Source organism: Typopeltis vanoorti, chromosome 8, assembly GCF_054136105.1.
Source record: "Typopeltis vanoorti isolate ZY-2024b chromosome 8, IOZ_Tvanoo_1.0, whole genome shotgun sequence".
Taxonomy (NCBI): Eukaryota; Metazoa; Arthropoda; class Arachnida; order Uropygi; family Thelyphonidae; genus Typopeltis; species Typopeltis vanoorti.
In genome coordinates this window covers 125,277,353-125,299,615 of record NC_143556.1, presented here as the reverse complement: position 1 = coordinate 125,299,615, position 22,263 = coordinate 125,277,353, and the positions used below count along the sequence as shown (strand labels likewise).

The 22,263-nt window shown below is 35.6% G+C and overlaps 1 protein-coding gene across 4 annotated transcripts in view; it reads right to left on the bottom strand.

Moving 5' to 3' along the window:
* LOC150104333 (atrial natriuretic peptide receptor 1-like) overlaps window positions 1-22,263 on the bottom strand; it is a 263,087-nt gene that overhangs the window by 31,920 nt on the left and 208,904 nt on the right. For all 4 annotated transcript variants that reach the window (XR_016548692.1, XM_090396922.1, XM_090396924.1 and 1 more), the window contains exon 12: window positions 16,389-16,460. Coding sequence is in view for 3 of the 4 variants with exons in the window: in XM_090396922.1 (XP_090253048.1) it covers window positions 16,389-16,460 (72 nt within the window). In the remaining variant the exon portion in view is untranslated. The remainder of the gene's footprint in view (window positions 1-16,388; window positions 16,461-22,263) is intronic.

Here is a 22,263-nt window from a genome sequence, read left to right as displayed (position 1 = left end):
GAACCGAAGTTGGAATTTCTTCCATAATAATTTTTGTACAAAGAGTAGTTACTGTTAATTAATAAAACTCAAATATACAGAAAGACTTTTCTGTATATTTGAGTTTTTTCTGGAGTTTTCTTGTCTTGATATTACGAACTCGCGTAGGAGGTTGTGATTCTAAATTTACCGAGCTAGTAGCAGTATTTCTGCTTCATGTTTTGCGACAAAAAGATTTATTCAAACGAAGTTCATTCGAATGAAAGTGCTATTTTTTATTTTATTTTATTATTATTTTTAATCCTCGTAGAGAATAGATCGTAATTAATATTTTATTTTAACATTTAAGTCCTATAAAGGGATTTTGGGAAAACTCAAATGTTTCATTAAGGATCTTTGGTTTCTTTTCACCGTTTTATAGGACGTTCCGTTGGTGCTAACTGGGTGAGAACCTGATGGATCAAACGAACCAATGCGGGCTTCACAAAACGTTATCGCGTCGAGGAAGAAAACGGAGGAGACAAGAACATTAGAGTGAAGCAAACCAAACACTGGAAATCGTTGCTTCCTCTAATAAAGCAATTAATACCGCGCGGAATTCGTGGATTTCCGCTAAGCTGCTGCACCGTGCTAGCCCAGCGGAAACTGTGATTTATGCTTCAATACACGCAGCACCAAATACTTTCCACGAGTGGTATCAGCGGCATTTTTTTTTTTTTTTTTTTTTTTTTAAACTTTTTCCCGCTTCGTATAGGAAAGGTTGTCGATCTGTCGAAATAAAAATCTTTAATTAGGCTTAGTGCTTCACGTAATTTTGATTCCCTTATTCTGGTGTGCACCATGATGCGGGAATCTTCAAACGTGTTTGAGATCCTTCTACATTTGTAATATCTGTTGATAATACCTCGACTATAGATGGCAAAACTATAGGCAAGATTTTTTTTTTCTAACTTGGCACATCTGTCATAAGCATCCATCTGAAATTGCAAGTCATTCTATCAAGTAATTTGTTTTATACAGAAACAAAAGTGTTGAAACAAAAGTGTTGCTGTATCCCTTGAAATGGATAAAATCGAGTATCGTGCGGTTATAAAATTCTTTGTGAAAGAAGGTTTAACGCCAAGAGAAATTCATTTGAAGTTTATAAAAGTTTATGGACACTCTTCTCCTTCGTTTTTGAGAATTACGAAATGGGCTGCCGAGTTTAAACGTGGCCGTACCAGCCTTGAAGTTGATCCACGTGAAGGACGTCCAAAAAGTGTAACAACACCAGAAATCATTGATAAAGCGCACGGTATTGGATGACCGGCGAGTCAAAGTACGTGAAATTGCTGAGCCTATAGGCATTTCTAAAGAACATGTAGGATATATTTTGCTTGAAGAATTGCAGATGAAAACGTTTTGCGCAAAATGGGTGCCGCGCTTGCTCATAAGAGATCAAAAACGCACTCGCATGAAAATGAACAGTGATTTATGCGTCGTATTACTATGGATGAGACTTGGATTCACCATTACACACCAGAATGCAAACAGCAGTCAAAACAGTGGACAGAAGCCGATTGTTCAGCGCCAAAGAAGACAAAGTCGGTTACATCAGCATGAAAGACCATGGCAACGGTATTTTGAGATGATAAAAGCATTTTGTTCATTAATTATCTTGAAAAGGGTAAAACAATAACCGAGGAATATTCCGATCTTTTAACCAGACTAGACGAAAACATTTGTGAGAAAAGACCCGGTTTGCAGAAGAAAAAATCATCTTTGATCAGATCAATGCATCTCCCTACAAAGGTGTTTTAACAATGGGAAAATTAAGGGTTCTGCACCATGAATTGTTGGAACATCCGCCCTATTCCCTAGATTTGGCTCCCTCTGACTTCTACCTCTTCCCAAAACTAAAACTCTTCCTCGTTGGTCAGCAATTTTCTTCGAATCAAGAGGTGACTGCAGAGGGGTATTTTGCAGATCATACTTAGAACCACTACAGGGACGGAATATTGGAGATGGAGAAGCATCGCTAGAATAAATGTATTACTCTTAAGGAAGATTATGTTGAAAAATAAAAATAATTTTGAAATTATAAATTCGTTTTTTCATAGCTAGGCCGAGAACTTTTCAGACCATCCTTGTAATTAAATCAGTAGCGATGAACGAATTGGTTTAGTACTTTTTGTGTTTTTATTTTCTATTAAAACTTCTAACTTCACAGAAATCACTTCCTACTCTCTTAAAATGAACAAAGTAGAAAATGCCATGCGTAGATATTGCATTTTTCTACAGTACTACTCGAAAAAGATCAGGAACGAAGTTAGAAGTTTTGAATTTTTAAACACACATAAAATTTGTAATGACTCCCCAAAGTTACAATAATTAATTCAACTGATATTCAAATTCAAATCGAATCAAATACAAATAAGATTAAATTATGAACTACCATATCCGAGAGAGATAAACCAAGGAGTCCCACAGGGATATCCCCTTTCGGCAACTCTCTTAATATTTCTTAAATGAAATTAAAATAAAATGGAATAAAAATTTCTATCAAGGTATTAAAATTTATCCTACTATGAACGTAAACACTGTTTTTGTTGATAATCAAATAATAATTACGGATTTTGAAGATAACTTTCAGAAAGATATTTTAAATTTAAATGAGATAGCCAAAGATTATGGAATGATAATATCAACAGAAAAATCAAAAACGATGGCCTTTAAAGGATAAGATCCAAAAAGTACTAAAATAGTAAGAGATAAGATTTTAGAACAGGTGAATTCATATTCACCTGTTCTAAATTCTAAAAAATTGCGAAATATTTAAAAATAACAGGTGTAATTAACTATATTTAAATCTAACTTAATTCAAAAACAAACTAGACTAAAAATATACAATACGTTAGCCCTACCAGTCCTATTGTATGGATGTGAAATATGGATAATAAAAAAAAAAGACAAAGCCTAATAACAGTTCAAATGAAGTTTAAGAAAAACTACAAAGAATATTCTATTCGATCACAAATGAAATGAAGAAATTATGGAAGAATTAAACCAGGAATCAGTAATAGAAAAAAGAAAAAATATATAAACATAAATGGAACACGTGGAAAGAATGAAAACATCAAGTTCAATAAAACAATCCTTAAATTACAAACTATTAGGGAACCAGCACGTCCTCTAAAGAGATTCAGCGATGACCTCTAAGGCGGAAACAGGCCATTATAGGCCTAAATACTCAAAAGTGATGATTCCAGACTTACAAACACAAGTACGCAGTTAACCAGTAGGTTCTCTCGCAATTAATGAAATTTTTGTGGTACATCTCTACAGAATTTACTATTATTATGCGATTCCTCCAGGGGGTCCAATGACTCATCGAGGGAGAGCACCTACGCTACAACTCTATCTCCACCTAATCCACCAACTACAACTAAATTTAATGGGTAGTTGATTTATATCACCGTTGTGACACTATTATCCTGCTTATTGAAGAGCAGAAAGCAAAACTTTTTTATACAATAATTTCCAGATTATCATGCCATAGTTGCGCGCAGTAACTTGGGACAAACAACCCAGTGATTTTAAGTGATGAGTAAATAAAAATAAATAAATAATGAAACAGTTTTAGAGACACGTTGAATATAATTTCTCTCTTCATTTATAAATCTAAGTTTTTTAATCCTTTTTCCCAAGTAAGCAAACAGACAAGTAAGTCAAGTTTGCAGCTGCACGTAGTGCAACACTAGGCAACTCGTTGTAAAGGTGGAGTAAGCTCTGATCATTCTTCCTTAGAATTTTCCCCTGAGTTGACTTGTCTGTTTGCTTACTTGGTAAAAAGGATTAAAAACCTAGCTTATAAAATTACTTGGTATCTTTAAGGTAAAAAACTTTCTACATATATATATACTCTATAATATAAAATGATAAGTTGAAACGTTTTTGTGTCACGTTTTTTGTCAAGTTATTTGAAACGTTTTGAAACTCAGGGGCTAGCCTGAGTTTCGAATCTTCAAAAATCGAGTCATCACAATTCAAGGAGAACCAGCCTACCAGTCCAAAACTCGGGGAGTTGGGCGCCGTAGGTGCCAGGAGGACGGATCCCCCCCCCCCCCTTCAAGTTTTCAAAATTCGAGTCATCAGAATTCAAGGAGAACCGGCCTACTAGTCCGGAACCCCGGGGGATGAGAGCCGGGGGGCGGAACCCCCTTTCGAGTTTTCAAAATTCGAGTCATCAGACTTCAAGGAGAACTGGCCTACCAGTCCCGAACTCGGGGAATGGAGCCGGGGGGATCCCCTTTCGAGTTTTAAAAATTCGAGTCATCAGAATTCAAGGAGAACTGGTCTACCAGTCCGGAACTCGGGGGGGGGGCGCCTTAAGCCTCAAGGGGGGCAGGCCCCACTAGTGTGTGTGTGTACACACACACACACACACACACACACACATAGTAACCTGAGGAAATAATTTCAAACAAAATTTAAAATTCTGTTACCTCAGAAAAGTTTCATAGTCCAGGTATTTGATTTTAGGAAGTCTGTAAAGCAGATATTTATTGATAACAGCGGGAAAAAATTGAAGCTAACCAGTTCAACTTTATCGCGTGTGAAAGTTAAGATCGGTCCCTTGGGTAGAGAAGAAAATTCTTGAAAAAGAATTTCAAGAATCTTTTGATAAAGGAAGTCTTACCATCTCCTCATGAGAAGTAAAATGAGAAGGTAAATGTTTTAATTGAGGATTGGTTGAAAAAGAAAGGGTAAAACGAATAAGATTGCGGTTAGGAGAGAAGCACTTCCACCAAAAGAAGAAATTGGAAAAGAAAGAATTGGCTGAAAAGAAAAAGCGTTTCATTTAGCTTCGTAAGGACTGAAAAACTGCCTCAGCGATCTATTTTAATGGTTTGGGATAGTTTTGAGTGAAGAAGTATTATAAAGGTCTATTCAGGAAATTGAGCAGAGAGGAACCAGCATTGCTATTCAATAAAACCTAAAGCCTTACCGAGAGGTAGTTTTTTAGATTTTTATCCATTCTACTATCAATGGGTGATAGAACATGTATCTGCACTTTATCACTCACAAGCCGATGAAAGGATCACTAGCTATTGCACACAAAACGGATTTTCGCCTGTCGCATTCAGCTATGCAGGTCTACCTGCGCACCACCTGCTCTTTGTTCTGCTGAAGTAGCAAACACAGGAGCACACAGCCATTGGTCACAAGTACGCTTAGCAAAAGTGCACTAGGACATTGTTCCAGTACGAAGAACCAAAAATTTTCTTTTTGACTAAAACATCTTGGTGGTATCAAGAGGTCTCCAGATATTTTATTTTGGATTGTGGACTGTCTTAATTTCACTGATATTAAAGTGCAAAAGAATTATAGTGAAGGTTAGATCTGAAATAATGTACTTTAATGCGAGCCAAGGGCTCGCATTAAAGTACATTATTTGAGGTTACTTAAATAGTAACCTCAAACAATCTTCACTAGGACAAAGATGAATTATTACTATATTTCATCTTAGTCATAATGTTTGAACTCTACTGAAAAGTAATGAATATTATCAACCACACAGGCAAGCCTATTTATTCTGCAGATAAAATTAAACAAAACGAATTAAAAGAACTGCTGTTAGTTTCTGGTAATGAAAATCAAAAGATTTCATATGATTAATATGAAATAATGCCAGAAATCGAGTAAAGGATATATATATAATTAAAAATATATTGGAAATATAAATACCTCATTTATTTATTTCTCATAATATGGAATCAGACACATTTTGGAGACTGTTTTAGAAACAACTTCAAGTGAAGTAAACATTAAATCCAATTGTTATTCATTTCACTGAACTCATATGAATCTGATATGATTATATTCGCGTCGCGTTTTGAATTCAAGAAACAGAAAAGACCTAACCTGAATATCAGCAAACAAATAGTACGGGCTACGATAGCGTTGTGCAACGCGAATGAATCCATCTGAAGGCATTTAGGAAGTTTTTCTGCCTTTCTCTACTCTGTGTTGAGTTAGTCGGTCTCATGCCGTGGAATAAGGTTTTCCCCTGAACTCCGGTTTCTCCTCTCCTCATTTTTTACAATAGTAACCTCAAACGATCTTCACTAGTCACCGTGAGGGCTATTCCAAAATCATTATTCTCACGTTTTGCACTAAAATTACAGTAACTGATGCCTTGATCGTTTTTAACTCTAACCTCATTAATCATCCTGCTGTTGGTCCTTAAACTGTAAATACACTAACACGTTGTAATTCTTTATTATTACTATATTTCATCTTAGTCGTAATGTTTGAACTCTACTGAAAAGTAATGAATATTATCAACCACACAGGCAAGACTATTTATTCTGCAGATAAAATTAAACAAACCGAATTAAAAGAACTGCTGTTAGTTTCTGGTAATGAAAATCAGAGGTTTCATATGATTAATTCATCCAGTTAATTTAGGCACTGTGATATTGCGTGGAAGAGTCACAATGATTATCCTCCTGTGCATGCAAAGAAAAGCTAACCTTTATGAAAACAGCTAAGAATCACTGGATACTTAGAGAATAAACACTTTCTCGTGCCGCCATCTCTTAGCAAATAGGAGAACTACAAAATTTCTTTGAGATGTATGGAAACAAAGTAACGAATTGAAGTATGCGAAATAAATGAAACGATAATGGAGTTAATAACTACTACAGACTAATAGACTATATGTAATTTGGTAAAATATTTAGAAATAATATTCATGTTCCATAGTACTTAAAGAGAATAAATGTAAATAAAAGTCACATAATTAAGAGATAGTTTTAGAGCGAAGTATTATAAAGGTCTATTCAGGGAATTGAGCAGAGAGGAACCATTGCTATTCAATAAAAGCTAAAGCTTTATCGAGAGGTAGCTTTTTAGATTTTTGTCCATTCTACACACGCAATCCACTGTCTCAATATATTAATAATACTGGATCTCTATCCGTAATGATATGGATTTACCTGAATAATAAGTCATCCGCTCCTGTATGCATAACAATTCAAACAGTTTCGTTTTCCTTTAATATTTTTAAATGTTCTTAAAGAAAGACAAAACTTATAATACCTGGATGAGTGATATAACATTTCCGTCAAAATTACTCGATAACATGAATTTCTAAGTGGCTTACCCAGATCTTTGGAATATACGAATTCCAAGGATGACCGAATATACGAATGAAATATACAGCTACCGAACTCTGTGTGCATTGTGAAGAAAACGTTCATCAAAAATTTCCAAAGACAAAATTCTGCAAAATATCCTTGTCCTCCTAAATGTGGGAACCCTCACAACAGTTGACAGACTACAAGAGTTAGAAAAAGAAGGTGAAATGGGATCCTAGAACGCCAGAATTAAAGAGAAACTCAAAGTAAATAATCGACCTGTACAACGGAAACTGGTTTTGTCATATTAATGAAGAAACCGAGGGTTAATATAGAATGAAATTACAGAAACGGAATCAGAAGTGACGAGGTACTTAGAAAAGTGAGCCTCTTGAAAAATTAAAACATCAGCATATGTAGCAAGACAGTGATTCACGTCGATTCGCCAACATTCAGGATTTGATTATAATGATAATAAAGTTTATGATTTCTGTTACACGGAAGATGCTACAATAATGACGGCAATCATACTCAAGTCGGATATGGAGGACTTCAGTGCCCCATCAGGCAAGAGACATCTATTAAAATATGGCTTTGGATCTCGAAATCGTAGAGGAGAAAAGTTATTTCATTTTTCGCTATTCTTCTTCAAGCATGGACATGGTGTTATTAAGATAATTCGTCACCCGAAATAATTTAAACATAATTTAAACAGATTAGTTAGAAACACAACTAACACCTATTTTAACAAAAACACAAAATAAATAAAAGTTCCCCACCATTTTCGTAAGGGAACCAAGGCGAGCAATGAAAAGTTATCTACTGAAACATACTCAAGCTCAACATTTAGAAGAGGAATCAGAACAAATCCAACGTCAGAAGAACTGAAGATAACCATTTAATGGAAAAGAAATCGAGTAATAATTGAAAAGAAATCGAGCTTGCAGAACTGGAAAAGTACCATGTGGGCATAATTCGCATGTCTGAAACCAAGACAAAAACCAGTGACATCTTACTAAACAATAAGTAGAGAACGCTACATACGTTCAGGTAGTAATGAACAAAAAAGAAAGAGAGGAGTAGCTATAGCAGTCAACGAAATATGAAGATAAACGTCTTGATTGTAAAGCAGTTTCAAGTAGTTACGTAGACAAACTTCAAAATAGAGATATGGATAATGAAACTTACTTGTGCCTATGTGCCCACAAATAGTTATATTAAGGAAGAAGTGGAGGTATTTTAGTCACTAGAGCGGTCAGCTGATATAAAGAAAACAGAAAAGCACTTATTCTTGGAGATCTATCTAAAGAAAGGACGTGAATTCCACCAAGCATACAGAAATGTTTTGGGAAACTTTGCTTAAAAGGACAAGGCTAATAATGGTAAACATTTGCTAGATTTCTGCTCAGGATACGGACTAAGTATTACTAACAACACGCTCCAACATAAAGATGCACACAAGTTCGCATGGAGAGAAGGCACAATAAACAAGAAAAGCCTTATTGACTATATTGTTGTTGATAGTAATATCTTCACATACTGGTTCAAGATACGAGAGCGTACAGAGGATTTGAAATTGGAAGTTACCATCACTTAGTGCTCAGCAGGATAAAAATGGATATCACATTGCGAAGAAAACGTTTATCAAAAAGTAAAGTTGAGCAGCTTTTGTAAGTAAACAGTAGACTCGACTATACAAACATTATTGAAGAAAGAATGAAAGTATATTTTAGGAAACTTTTCTGTTTCCTAAAATAATACAGAGAAACTAAAAGAGCTAAACACGAGTTACGGGAAGACTGGTAAGAATATTAGAACAAATGGGGAAGGTGGCAAAACATTTTGGAGGATACTGAAAACACCTAGAAATGGAATCAGTGAATGAGGCATGATAACTGAAGATAAGGATATTCTAGATGTCTGGACTAATTATTTCGAAACACTTAAATAAAACAAGTAGTATCAGAACCGTAGTAGAAAAAAAGAAGTTCAACAGGAATATATTTCAATACTTGAAATATAGAACACTCTGAAATAGGTAGAACACGCTGTCAAAAACTTGACATATGGAAAGTCAGCTGGATAAGATGATATTCGGACAGAAATGCTCAAATATGAAGGTACTGCAATAAAAGTTTTGTAGTGGCTACGATGCTTAATTCTGAGATCTGGTCGGAAGGTCGACCATGCACCTGCCCACAAAAGCTGAATGTTAGAATTACAGATGAATTTCTCTACTAAGTATTCCAAGTAAGATTTATGCAAGCAGACTTGCATAAATCTTACTTGCCGAGAAAAAATTGTAGAAGAGAAACTAGGAGAAGAAGCTGGACTGAGGTCACGGAGATTTCCAGGATCAGATTTTCGCTTTACGACAAATAGCTAAGAAATTACAAGGATCTGTACTTCAGTTTTGTATATTTAGAAAAGGCATGCAATAAGATGGCCAGAGAAAAACTTTTCGCAACACAACAGTCATATGGGGAAAATGGAACATTATTCAGAGCATTATTGAACGAATAATGAACATTATTAATAGTCTACATTTCACTTATAAGTTAGCAGTTAGAATTGAAGGGGATACAGGAAGATCATTTGATGAAAATCAGGTATAAGTCATGGATGCACATTATCTCCACTCTTATTCATTACCTGTATGGATCACATTATGAAACAAAGGGGCATTGAACTGTATTGAATTTATACAGAAAAAGAGAGAAATTAGCCAAAACTAAACTAGTAGTATACAGGACAGTGTTCAAACAAATTATAAGTTATGAATCTGAGAGTTGGTTAGAAATAAAACACTTGATCAAAGAATAAATACTACATATATGAGAGTTCTTAGAAAAGTTAGGGCCTGAACCAATGGCATCGATGGCAAAATCGTTTTAAAATGAAGGAACTCGACATTGTTTGCATTCAAGAATGTGTGAGCATGGCTAATTAAGGTTGTATGGTCACTTAAAATGAATGGGAAGACCAAGATCCCGTTGGATTGATTCAGTCAGAAGTGTCTTCGAAGAACGAAATGATAGATGCAATAATATTGGCGTGCTGACAAATAAGAGACTACTTTGGAATAAATTTATTGATAGGAGATGAACAATAATGTAAAGTTAATTATTTACTACTGTCAGAGTAGCGTGAACACCCCTTGTGGGTACACACCAGGAAAAAAATTAAGAAAAATCATGATCGCAAACTAATTCAGAATAATGTAAAGTCATACAAAAATAATTTGAACTACCTAATACCTGTGTGGGCTGCCAACTTTACATCCAAGTGGCAACAGAAAACAGCAAAATTAGTAAACGTTATTAAACATTCAAGGAAAAAAGATAAAACAAACATGGTTATCACCAAAAACAGTGAAGCAATATTAAGAAAACGAAAATCATTCTTCAAGGTTAGGAATGACTCGCCAAGAAATAAAATCGAATATGCTAAATTCAATAAACTCTAGAGGAAGATCAGAAAGTATGTACAATACTAACTCCGAATAAATTGAGGCATTTGAAATATCAGCTTAAAAATACAACTAAACAAGTTAGATGTCCGTTGGAAAGAGATGGGTCAGCCAGCTACCAAATGAAATGAGAACCCACACATAGAATGAAAACATCCTAAATTAGATTAAATCTTGAAAAAATTCATCCTTAAAATAGAAGTCGTCTGGGTGAAATGAGATGTGTTTAGCCTTTCATTCCAACTCACTCTGGTGATATTTATAAGTTATTATAACTGAATGTTTCAGGGCCAGCGGCTAAAAGACAATTTCATTATTCAAGAAAATTTGTAAATCAGATAGTAATACATGATGTTAAATGTTAAGGTGAAGAAGATGCCTATGTTTGCGTAACAAATCGGTAAATTATATGTATATAAAATAAAATTTGAGCTATGCAGAACAGACAGGCCAACGAGAAGCAAACCAGCCATATGAACAAATAGCGTTTAGGGAGAGAAAAAAAAACTTTCCAACAATAGACCACTTACATACAATAAATCAAGTTATTAGAAACGTATAAAAATCTCTCTAGATCGCTTTGTTGACTATAACAAAACATTTGGCTATGCTGTTCATTTTCTATTGAAAAGTGTTAAATGTTTAATATATCAAACTAATCCAAAATATTTAGAATTTTTTGAACACGTTGCACCTATAAGGTTGTATAAAACTATATATAACAAACAGTATATTAAGATACATGCCTAAATAATCTTCCTTCTGGAAAACTACCAAATACACTTGCTTAAGATGCATGATGCAATTTGAATATTTCAGAGTAACATTCAACGTGTCATGAGGGCACAAAGGTCTAACTACTTCTGTTTACAGGCCGAAGTTAACCCTGTGAGAATGGTCAGTCCTCAGCAGAGTGCCAGCAGCATCGAATGATTGATCTCCTTCCAACTACTAACCGCGCTCAGACTTGCTTAACTTTTTGCGGGAGCCATTAGTAGCAGAGACTCTACCAATCGAACAACCTTTGCTGGTACAGTTCAATCGTAGTCGACTAGGTAATTATGAATATTAGATAATTATGAAAGTGGATTATAGAATAAAATTATGAAATGATCTTCCACGGATGAAATATTATATAAAATTCCTTACGTGCGATTGTTACTAATGAACCATATGGCTTATCCTAAAACGATCAGTTAGGGTGTAGAAGAGAACGTTACGATGTGTTGACAGTTTCTAGGAAGTAGACGTTTTCAAAAAAAAGAATTACGAAGGGAGGCGAGTGGTTAAACAGACGGCAGTGTTTCTAATTTAGAGGACACAAAAAGACTTAGGTATGTTCTGATTCGTTATAAGCTTCGGATTCGAATACTCAGCTTGCTATATGCACACCTGTCTAATCTAAATTATTTACAGCAAAAGTAAAGCAGAGGTTTGTATAGAAAGAAGGGATTGTTTCACAATCAATAAAGCTGTTAAACAAGGTGACCTAATAGTCCCTAGAATTTTTATAGCTGCATATCAGTACAATATCTTAGGAAAGAAACTACGCAATCTTCAATTTCAATTTTCTGATGATAGCGCCATTTACTCAGATCCACTGAATTGATGGGGATGTTAAATACTTACTGGAGTATACCTATTTGGGAAATATAATATCCTAGAATAAAATTCAGAATAACCAAAAACCAAAGAATGGAACAATTATTAAATCGATTAAGGATAATTAAATAGATGAAGGATAATTGTATACAGGCAACGTTTTGATAACTGCTAAATTTGGTCTCTGACAAAAAAACAACAACCTTGGAACATGCCAGAAGAGCAAGAAGTATTTTAGGAAATAAAAGAGTATAGTAGGTAACATCGTAAAATATTGCACAGACAATACAATTTATTAATGTTATTCACGGTGCTAAACGAAGTGGTACTGAACCGGCAATATAGCCAAGATGAAAAGTGACAGATGGATAACTCTTACCACAGTTTTGATTCCCGGAGAAAATACAGTCACACAATTAAACGGAAACAGCTGTGAGCACATCATCATCATCATCATGTCTATCAAGGATTTATGCCTAGAGTGGCCTGTTCCGGCCTTAGAAGTCATCGTTGAATATTTTAAATGGACGTCCCGGTTTTCTTTTTTCTAATGGCTTGTACTTTAAGGCTTGTTTTGGTAATCTTTCTATTTTCATCATTTGAACGTGTTCTACCCATTTATGTTTATATTTTTGAATTTTTTCTATTACTGATTCCTGGTTTAATTCTTTCATAATTTCTTCGTTTCTTTTGTGATCCAATTGATGAGCATACTTAACTCAATTTGATTAACTTAATTTGAGTGCCTCCTGAGGGTAATATACCCTCAGGAGGCACTCTCTTAAGTGAATTAAGTACTATCACTTATCTGCTGGAAGCCCGCTTATTGGAGGCCTGAAGTGGCTTGAAGTTCCATGTTTGGTCTCTAGAACTGGGTTTCTGGATGATGTAAAAAGTGATAAAAATACCAAAAATATTAAAGAAATGCTTAGCCCAACTACGGTTTGAATGAGTTATAGGTCAACGAAAAACATTTTGTGAGTGGAAGCTGCATAAAAATAATTTTAGAACTCGTCAAACAACTCTGTCTTCTTTTATCAATAATACACTACTTTAAATATCCACACATGCACAAGAGAATGCAGAAACCTACAACATATCAATACCGCATGTGGACAAGTGAGTAAAAAAAAAAATCAAGAAAGAAGAAAAACAATTGGTATGAACAGCTGGAGATCGTACTGTGACTTATTGAAGCAGGTCAATGCCCGCATGTTGACTAGCAGTTGCTTGTGTGTTTACAGACCTTACCATAAAATGGAAGTATAGGATTATTAGTATCCATTCAGTAGCATAAAATGGATTTAGGATTCAAATGTAATTCTTAAGGGAAAAAAAAACACCAACATTTTTGAAGGAGAAGAAGGGAGATGTGATGCTTTAGGAAATGTTTAGCCGGCCCAAGAAGTGAAATATGAGCTCGCATGGGGATCTGGATGTTATCAAACGCGACAAGATGCAAAACATTATGTTTCTTTCTTGGAATAAGACAACTGTATTTTGGTTTTGTAGTAAAGCACTAGGTTTGCCTCACACAAGATTTGACTGAAAATAACAACAATGAGTATGAAGAATGATATGGAGGTTTGGATATGAGCACCGGAAGGTTTGAATTACTGTTTTCAGTGAATCTATGAATATAATGTGAGCTTATTGGAATTATATCATTTCTACACAGTATGACGTGTATGCTCAAAAATATAGAATAGTAATGAAATCTGGAGAAAGAAAAGTATCTACCATGAAAAATATGAAGGATAGAAGAATTGAATATAGCCAATTCTTCTATCCTTGAGTCAAAGTTCTGATTCAATGCCCTAGAAATAAAAATGTCATATGAACTTCTTCGCACCTCTTCATGGCTTGTGTCCGAAGGGAATTGATAATAACAAGGTAGGCCAGCTGTGAATAGGGTATGCAGAAATGCAATTGGTGCGTGTCTAGGTGATAAGTTAAATGTTGGCGATTTTCTCCACAATTTTCAAAGAAAATTGAGGTGAGGAAAATGTGAGGAAAGGTGAGGAAAATGAATCAATTATCTAATTGCTGACTGTTTTTTGAAAATGGAATGAATGAATGTGTGTTTCTTGTATGCTGTAGGATAAATGCCAGATACGAATGAAGAATTATAAATACGATATTTATTGAGGGTTAATTCCAGAGCAGAACTGGGAGAAGTACCCATGATCGAAGATTTTTTTTGCCTTCAAACTTCATGATTCCTCTGATGTTCTAATGACGAATGACCAGAGATGCCTGCAATGAGCAGTTCTTGGTGAGGTACATGATATTATGCTTTATTCCTTTGATAGGTGTGGGAGAAGAGAATGATGCCAGAGAATCAGCTTTGACCTTTTCATGTTCTAACGATAGTAGCACCAGGATGAAAGAGAAATGGAAACATGAAATGACACACGTCTTTCTCAATGACTCTAAACAAAGGACCAGAGAACGAGGCTGCCATTTTAAGAGATAGGCAAGTTTTCTTGGCTCTTTCAAATTGATTTTCTCAATTTGTTTTCAGCTCTTGCGACCTCCAGATCAAATCAAACTGAGTCGAGAGCTGGAATTCTAGTCTCGAACAATGATATGTTATTTCTTTCTCTTCAAGTGTGGCAAACGTCTGGGGGAAAAACCAAGGGTTAGATTGTAGCCTGTGATTATGAATGGAATGGGCGGGGGTTTGAAGATTCATCAGTCAGCATGAATTATCATATTTCAGACAGTTGGTTGAAGCAGAAACTCCTAGGTCAGTGAATTTTTTTTTTAAGTGTGTGTGTGTGTGTGTTTTGGACGGTTTTCTTGTAATTAAAGAAGAAAAGCAAGATGATAGGTTTACTTTGTGTGTGTGTTAGAGAAAGAAACTAAGCAGTACTCGTGCTTAAATTGATGTTGACAAAAATAAATCATGCATGCATATGTTTAGTAAAGCGAGAAAAAAATGTGGAATTTGAAACTAATATAAATGAATGTTTGAATTGTAGCTTTTGCTGTGAGATTCTTCGGTACTGACACACGTCAAATCGAAATTGTCAGTGGCTGTTCTATGAATTAGATGTCCGTTGTTTAACAGCTTTTAGAAGCATACAACAGGTATGTAAACTAAATGAAGGAAACAAAACGGTGTAAAGAAAAACAGTTATATCAAAGATAAAAGCTAAACTTTGGAGTTTCTCGTTTCAGATCAGATCAGATCGTCTATAAAATTATCAGCTTTTACTTTAACAAACTAAGTGTGGTTTTTCATACAAGTTGCACGCAAGGTATGGGATCTCTTAGGTTTACGTTTCGTTTCAATTTAAACCCTCTCAAGGAATCTTTCAGGATTTCTGAATCTTTTCAAAAGTTTCTTCGATTTCATTTTCCCAGGGAGAACAGACAAAGCAGCTCGAAACAAGTACAATGAGCATTAACCGTCTACTACCTAAATACATTCGTGAAGGAATTCAGCATCAGAAGATCACGCCATTTGCACCTACTCATGTTCTTTTAGAGTCAAAATGTTATCCATTCGATCTACTGGACTGGCAGCTCATCGTAAAGAGATATATGACAGCACTTTTTCTTGATAATTAATTATGAAGTAAACTACACTTCGAGTGTCGAAATGAAAATTTCCAATAAAATCAAGTCATTTTATGTTTTAATTAGCAACAAGTGTTATATCACTTTTTATTACATTGTTTTCACGTATATGAAACATATACATTCGGAGGGTTTGTTCGTTTTAACAAATTTTCCACAAATCCGCTGTTTTGTGCACATTTATTAATAGTGAGCGACAGAAGGAGATTACTGTAATCTGCTTGAAAGAAGATTAATCCCAAACTTAAGCACTGGCTTTAAAGAGTCAAGAAGAACTGAAACATTTAATTAGGATCACTACATGTACTGTATTATACTGAGTACACTTTCTTATCTCTACCTCCACAGAAAATCATTTAAGAATGACTACTAAAGAATAATAATAATAATAAAATTAAATGCTAAAAATAAATAAGGGGTCATTTTGCCTGTATACGACATAATGGAAAATGGCAAACTTCCACTCACGAAGTTAAGAAATTTCTTTGAGTTACACAGCAACTTACTAAAAGATAAAATTAGCATATCTTTAAGCCTTTAGATTCTCCTTTCTCTTTACATGTTACGTTTACTTACCATTTTGGAAAGTTTGCTTAACACTATTACCAAATAATGTGATGACTGCAACTTACCTTGACGATATCGTGCATTAAAGAGAACCGAAACATCCAATCTAATTTAATCTCATCATTTTCTAATATATCCTGCAAAGATAAGAAAGAAAGCCACATATATTTAAACCTGAAAAAAAAAACAGTCGTGTTTTTTTTCAGGTTTAAATAAATCTACTTACTAAAAAGTAATTTATTTGTTTAGATTAACAAGTAGCAAAATGGCTAATTACTAGATTTTATTATGCAATAATTTATATTTTAAACTGTAATATATTTTAGTAAAAATGAATGAGTGAATCAGTTATTCCATTAGATAAATTCGTTTTGCAAATTGGACCCTCTGCCTTCTCTCAATAATTTGGATTGGTTTCGCAACGTACACGAATAGTTTTTTTCTCACTCATGTTTACCAAGATATGGCCCCTTCTTACAGGTTTCTACTGGCTTTGGGGAATACGGGTGTCGAACTTATTAAAGCATGTGTCTCCCATCCTCCTTATAGAAGAAAGAAATGGTAAAGTCCTAGCAACCCTTTCCTCAGTGAAGCACCACCATCTTGCTTACTGAACAAAAGTTGATACGATGTTTGGTTTGCATAGCAGATTTTTCCAGTCCTTTATTTTCTATTCAGTGTAGGTGATAACACCCTTCAATAGTGGGAAAAAAACTAACGACTAATAACTTCGAGGATATAGCAATAAAGCAGTTTTACATAGTATCACTCAGTGAAAGAAACTTAACTTTATGGTAGTGAATCATAAGGTTTCTCCTCTAGCAAGAGAATAATCCTTGTCATGTATTGCCTGGAGGGAGTTCACGTAATGAAATGTGCAGAACTGTCCTGGAAAGACATTGACTAGGAGACATTAGTGTGTATACGGTGTGGAAAATATTAGGGAAAGAGGAACCACTGACCTTCCGGAAAGTAAAAGTAGATTAAATAAAAGAAGCGATGAAGGAAGTTCAGTATTTTAACAGGGAATTTGTGAGATAGAATTTGAAGTGGGTCTAGCGGATGAGGAATTATCTACCAACTGAATCTCTCTCCTGAGCGTATCAAGAAGTTTAACCGAGATATTTAGGTATCCAAACGTGAACAGTATTCTAAGGATGAAAGCGTTTGAAATTTATACAGTTAGTATCTGGATGGGTGAAAAATGACGTCTAGCGTCAAACAGCGCTTCTCATATACCACTACTTTGATACCCCCCTCCAGGCACGGTCTGGCACAGCGATTATGCGGCTGATGGCCGAGTAGCCTGAGTCGTTACTACCAGATTCGGGTCCCCTTGTACTATTCGAGTGTAACCCATTTACTTCCGCATCAGCTAAACAGAGGAAGAACTTGGTTCTCTAAACATGTTTGACATATCCGTGAAGGATATCATTCAGAGGGGGTGAACAGAAGCTGTATCCTCTGCTCTGAAGATCAAACATAAGCAGTATCCAGTTCAGACCTCTGAGAAGCAGGATTGTGGTGTTGAATGGCCATTGAGAGCATTTAGTCGGTCTAGCTGGCATTTTCTCCAATTGTAAAGATATCCTTATAAATCAGTCTTCAATGGCTCAACATTTCTTTGCCTCATTCTGTTGCATCATTTATTGTCTTTATAACTCAAAATTCTAATAATTCTAATAAAATAAGCAACATTTTTTAAAATGAAGTTGATTTAGTAGATTTAAATATATTTGTATTTGTTGAATTCAAATATGCAATCCAAAACATTCTATCAATGCGAGTGTGCGCATGATTTTCTCTACTTCCGTTTTAAAGTTTTTTTCTTTTGTTATTAATCAGAAAATGTTGCAAGATAATTCTACCTATTACTCTTGAGAGAGTTATGTACAATTCATTGAAATCAGCTAAGCAGTATCTATATTTTTGTGTGCCTGAGAGTTGTGGACAAAGTGGACTGTCGTCACCAACGAGAGAACAACGGATGCCGTTATTTATTTTTTTTTTTAGATTCACGCTGCAGTTGCTCAAGGCGACTCAAAGTGGCAAATGCCTAAAGGCTCTATCATTAACGGAAATCATTTATTGTGTAGAAAATAACTTAGGATTCTCCACGTGCCGGCCTTTCGGAATCAACTTGGCAACTTAAATCCAACGTAAAGCGCAAGGAATGGAAGTACCTTTACTGCAGTTAAAACAATAGATCTTGTCCAAGAATTGTTAGACAAGCAGAACGAATAAATCACAAAAAAGTAGTGATTACGAGGATTTTGTCAAATATAACAACATTGTAGTAGAAGAAGTCGTGTAAACTGTAAGAGATATCAAACTTAGTGTTAATGTACTAAGTGATAGACAACATAATCTGATGAAAGAGGCATCCAAACTCCTTCGAGAAATCAATTCCTTTAATTCCCTACTTGCCAAGACCAGCTCCTGTCGTAGTTCGTCTTACAAGCAAATCCAAAAGGGGAAATCTCATAAAAGGCAGGAGACTGAAAAATACAGTTTCTAAGGGCTTGAACGCATCTCAAGATAATGCACCAAACTTCCTATCGGAGTATTTAAAACCGTTCTACTAGAATCGGCTGAACTGACAAGAAAAGCAAAAATAGAAAGCAAATCTCTAATTGCTGCGGATAAGGGATGCAAATATATTGTTAAAGAAGTCACAAACTTCAAATTTTACACAAATCAAAAGCTCAGAAGACAAAGATAAGCTGCCACGGCGAAAGCAAGTTCCTGTTGCATCACAAAATGAGACAACATATAACAAAACGTAATGCCAACCCTCAAACAGATCGAATAATACCAGGATATACCAATAGTTGTATCATTGACTCGTTCTAAGCATGGAAACAACACATAGATCAAACAAGAGGAGACACTCCATCCTGCATATAAACACCAGATGCACTAGAAAACATTGGCTAATGCTACAAAATTATCTGAAAGGTTATATTGGTGTTATTGATATATTGGCCCTAACGGAAGTATCCATTAGTAATGATAAAGCGATCGCTCTACCAAATCCCAAGCTTTCACAACATAGATACTACCATCAAACAAAAACAGGTGGTGGAATATTAATACTAACCGAACAGAAATTAATAACAAAACGGAACTGTAGAAGTTTGAGTGCTGAAAATGTTTGTATCGAAATGATTCATGCTGCTAATAAGCAACACCACCTAATGCAGAACGAAATGTTATTTATAGGCCACTAAACCTAAACATGCTAAAATGCTTGCAAGAAATAATTGTTCACTTTCATGCCAAGATTTATGCTTAACTGAATACCTAATGGTAATCGTGATATAAATACTCTAAATGCAAACCATAACAACACCCTATAATACATAGATATGGTATCCATATATAACCCAGTACCAACTATAACCGCATGCACTAAATAAATAGTGGGAAATAAAAGCTTTTGCATGAATTATATAAATATATGGGCACCACAAATAGTTGTACAGCAGCAGTCATAAAAAGCAGCGTTGCAGGCCAATACTTCACGGCTCTTAACCTACACACTAAGACAGAATCCTTGTAACGTTCATCTGAAAAGATGAACGTTATGGTCTCTTAAACCATACAACATGAAAGATACCAAATGGCATTCACCAATAGTTTTGGAGACTCTACAATGAAAAATCTCTCTATCCACAAAACGCGATCCTTCAGTCGGATCACAAGAAGAAAAGGCACCGTGGTTCTCAATCATAAAAGAAACTGACCTATTCTCTGTAATCCATCCAAGTAAAACAAATGTCCAGAAATCGACGGCATAAGACCAGAAGATTTTTAAAGACTGCCATGACTCCTATATATATACAAACATGGAAAAAGAAAATCAATTACTACAAACCTATAGCAACTCTACCAATTATAAATCAGATTATGGGGTGCATTGTGATTAGCAAACACGGAACATATACACTGCCTGGAAAGAAGTCAACGGACACAAGTTGGGAAAGGTGCATCGTGTCTTTTAAAGAATCACTTGTTTGAAGCGGATATAAATTGGAGAAATACGATGATCCCAAGTAAATACAGATGTGACGGGGTGAAATGGCTGCGAGAAGAAAACTGACGGTGTTTGAAAGAGGCATTGTTAAAGGATGCCGTGTTGCAGGACCTCATTATATGCCTGTTCATCAAGCTGTTGACAAATTGGACAATCAGAGGTCACCAACCAGTGATACCACACTGAGATGGAAGCGCAGGGAGTCAGCTGCAAGTGGTACCCGCAGCTGATGACCCACCGAACATGACCGAGGTTGCTACGAAGGATAATATGTACAAAGCGCCACTCGTTGGAAGACACGTTAATTGCAGAGTTCGGGATCCATGGATCGCAATATGCAACTTCCACATTATCTGAAGCAACATGCAGAGTAGTCTTCAGTGATGGAAAGAGCATGTACAGTGGGGCGTGGACGCTTGGAAAGCTGTGTTATGGAGTGACGAGTCAAGTCTTCATTCCATAATCTACTGAGCACACGAACGGATATGCGAGTGGCGGATATCCGGTTAAAGTCTCTTACCATAGCGCGTAACCCCAACTATGAAATTCAGAGGTGGAGGTGAGATGGTGTGGTAAGGTCATGTTTTTTCTAATTTGGTCTCGGACTTCTCTTTGTGATACCACGAACATTGAACTTCATGTCATAAGGCAGCAGCGATAACTGCATAGATTGCAGACATGAACGACACCACATTTGATTGGCCTCTACAGAGCCCTGAGTTCAACGCTAATGAACATCTGCTGGATGGGCTGAAGCGCAGGGTGAGATCAAGAGATCAAGAGAGGTCCGGTCCACAACACTCCAGGACCTCATTTGCCTACAGGAATTATGGTCGAAAATTCCCATTGCTTGCTATCGTACTCTTGTGGAAGATGTGTCTCGTAGGTTTGCTGCAGTCAGTATCGCAGCGAAAGGAAATCCTAATTCGTAATAAGGTAAGCACTATGGCTGTTTGTTCCTCACAATATGATGTTCGTTGACTTCTTTCCAAGCAGTGTACAACAGACTTTCCTATTTTCTCAAAAACACAGTAGTTTTCAGAAAAATAAAGAAACATTTTTCTTGGAAGATTTCACAGACGTAATTAACTGCAACATAAATAAAAACCAAATTGCCATGGTAGTCATTACCGACGTGACTAAAGCATTGACCGCTCATAGACAAAAAGTCATTAGACAAGCTAAGACTCGTTGGAATAGTTGGGCATCTGCACACGTGGTTTAGAAACTGCCTTTAAAACAGGAAACAAAATCACACATACACGCAGGATCAATCCGTATAAGAGTTATTAGTAACCTGTGGAGTGCCACAGAAAACTTCTCTCTGTGGCATCTATAACACATTTATATATATGATATTAACCAACTACCACACAAAAGCAAGATCTAATATGCTGACGATATAGCAATAGTATAAATCCATAGTATTGCACTGAATGGCCCAAACCAGCATGATATAAATCACTAATTGGCTCACCAAAAACTCCGATATGACAAAATTAATGACATTTAGAAATCCGCTGAGTCAACCAGTTGGTAATAAACAATAACTATCCAGCATTCACTCCACAAAATACAGAACACACAGAATAGTTACACCACAACTTAAGTTGAAATAATACCTTAGAATTTATCTTGATGCAGAAATGAACTGGAACAGCGACTTAAATCATCTACAACACAACTTTTCAGATTCAAGGACACAGTCCCTACACGCATAAAACACAAACAGATGTCTTAAAGGTGCATAATAACAATGTACGCATTTTATACAGCCACATACTAAATACATTACCATCAGTATAGTATGAAATGACAAAGCTAATCTTCTGGGAACAAAGAGTCGCTTTTTTTTTCACTGCGATGACAGAATAAAATATTATCACCAAAACACTTATGTCTCT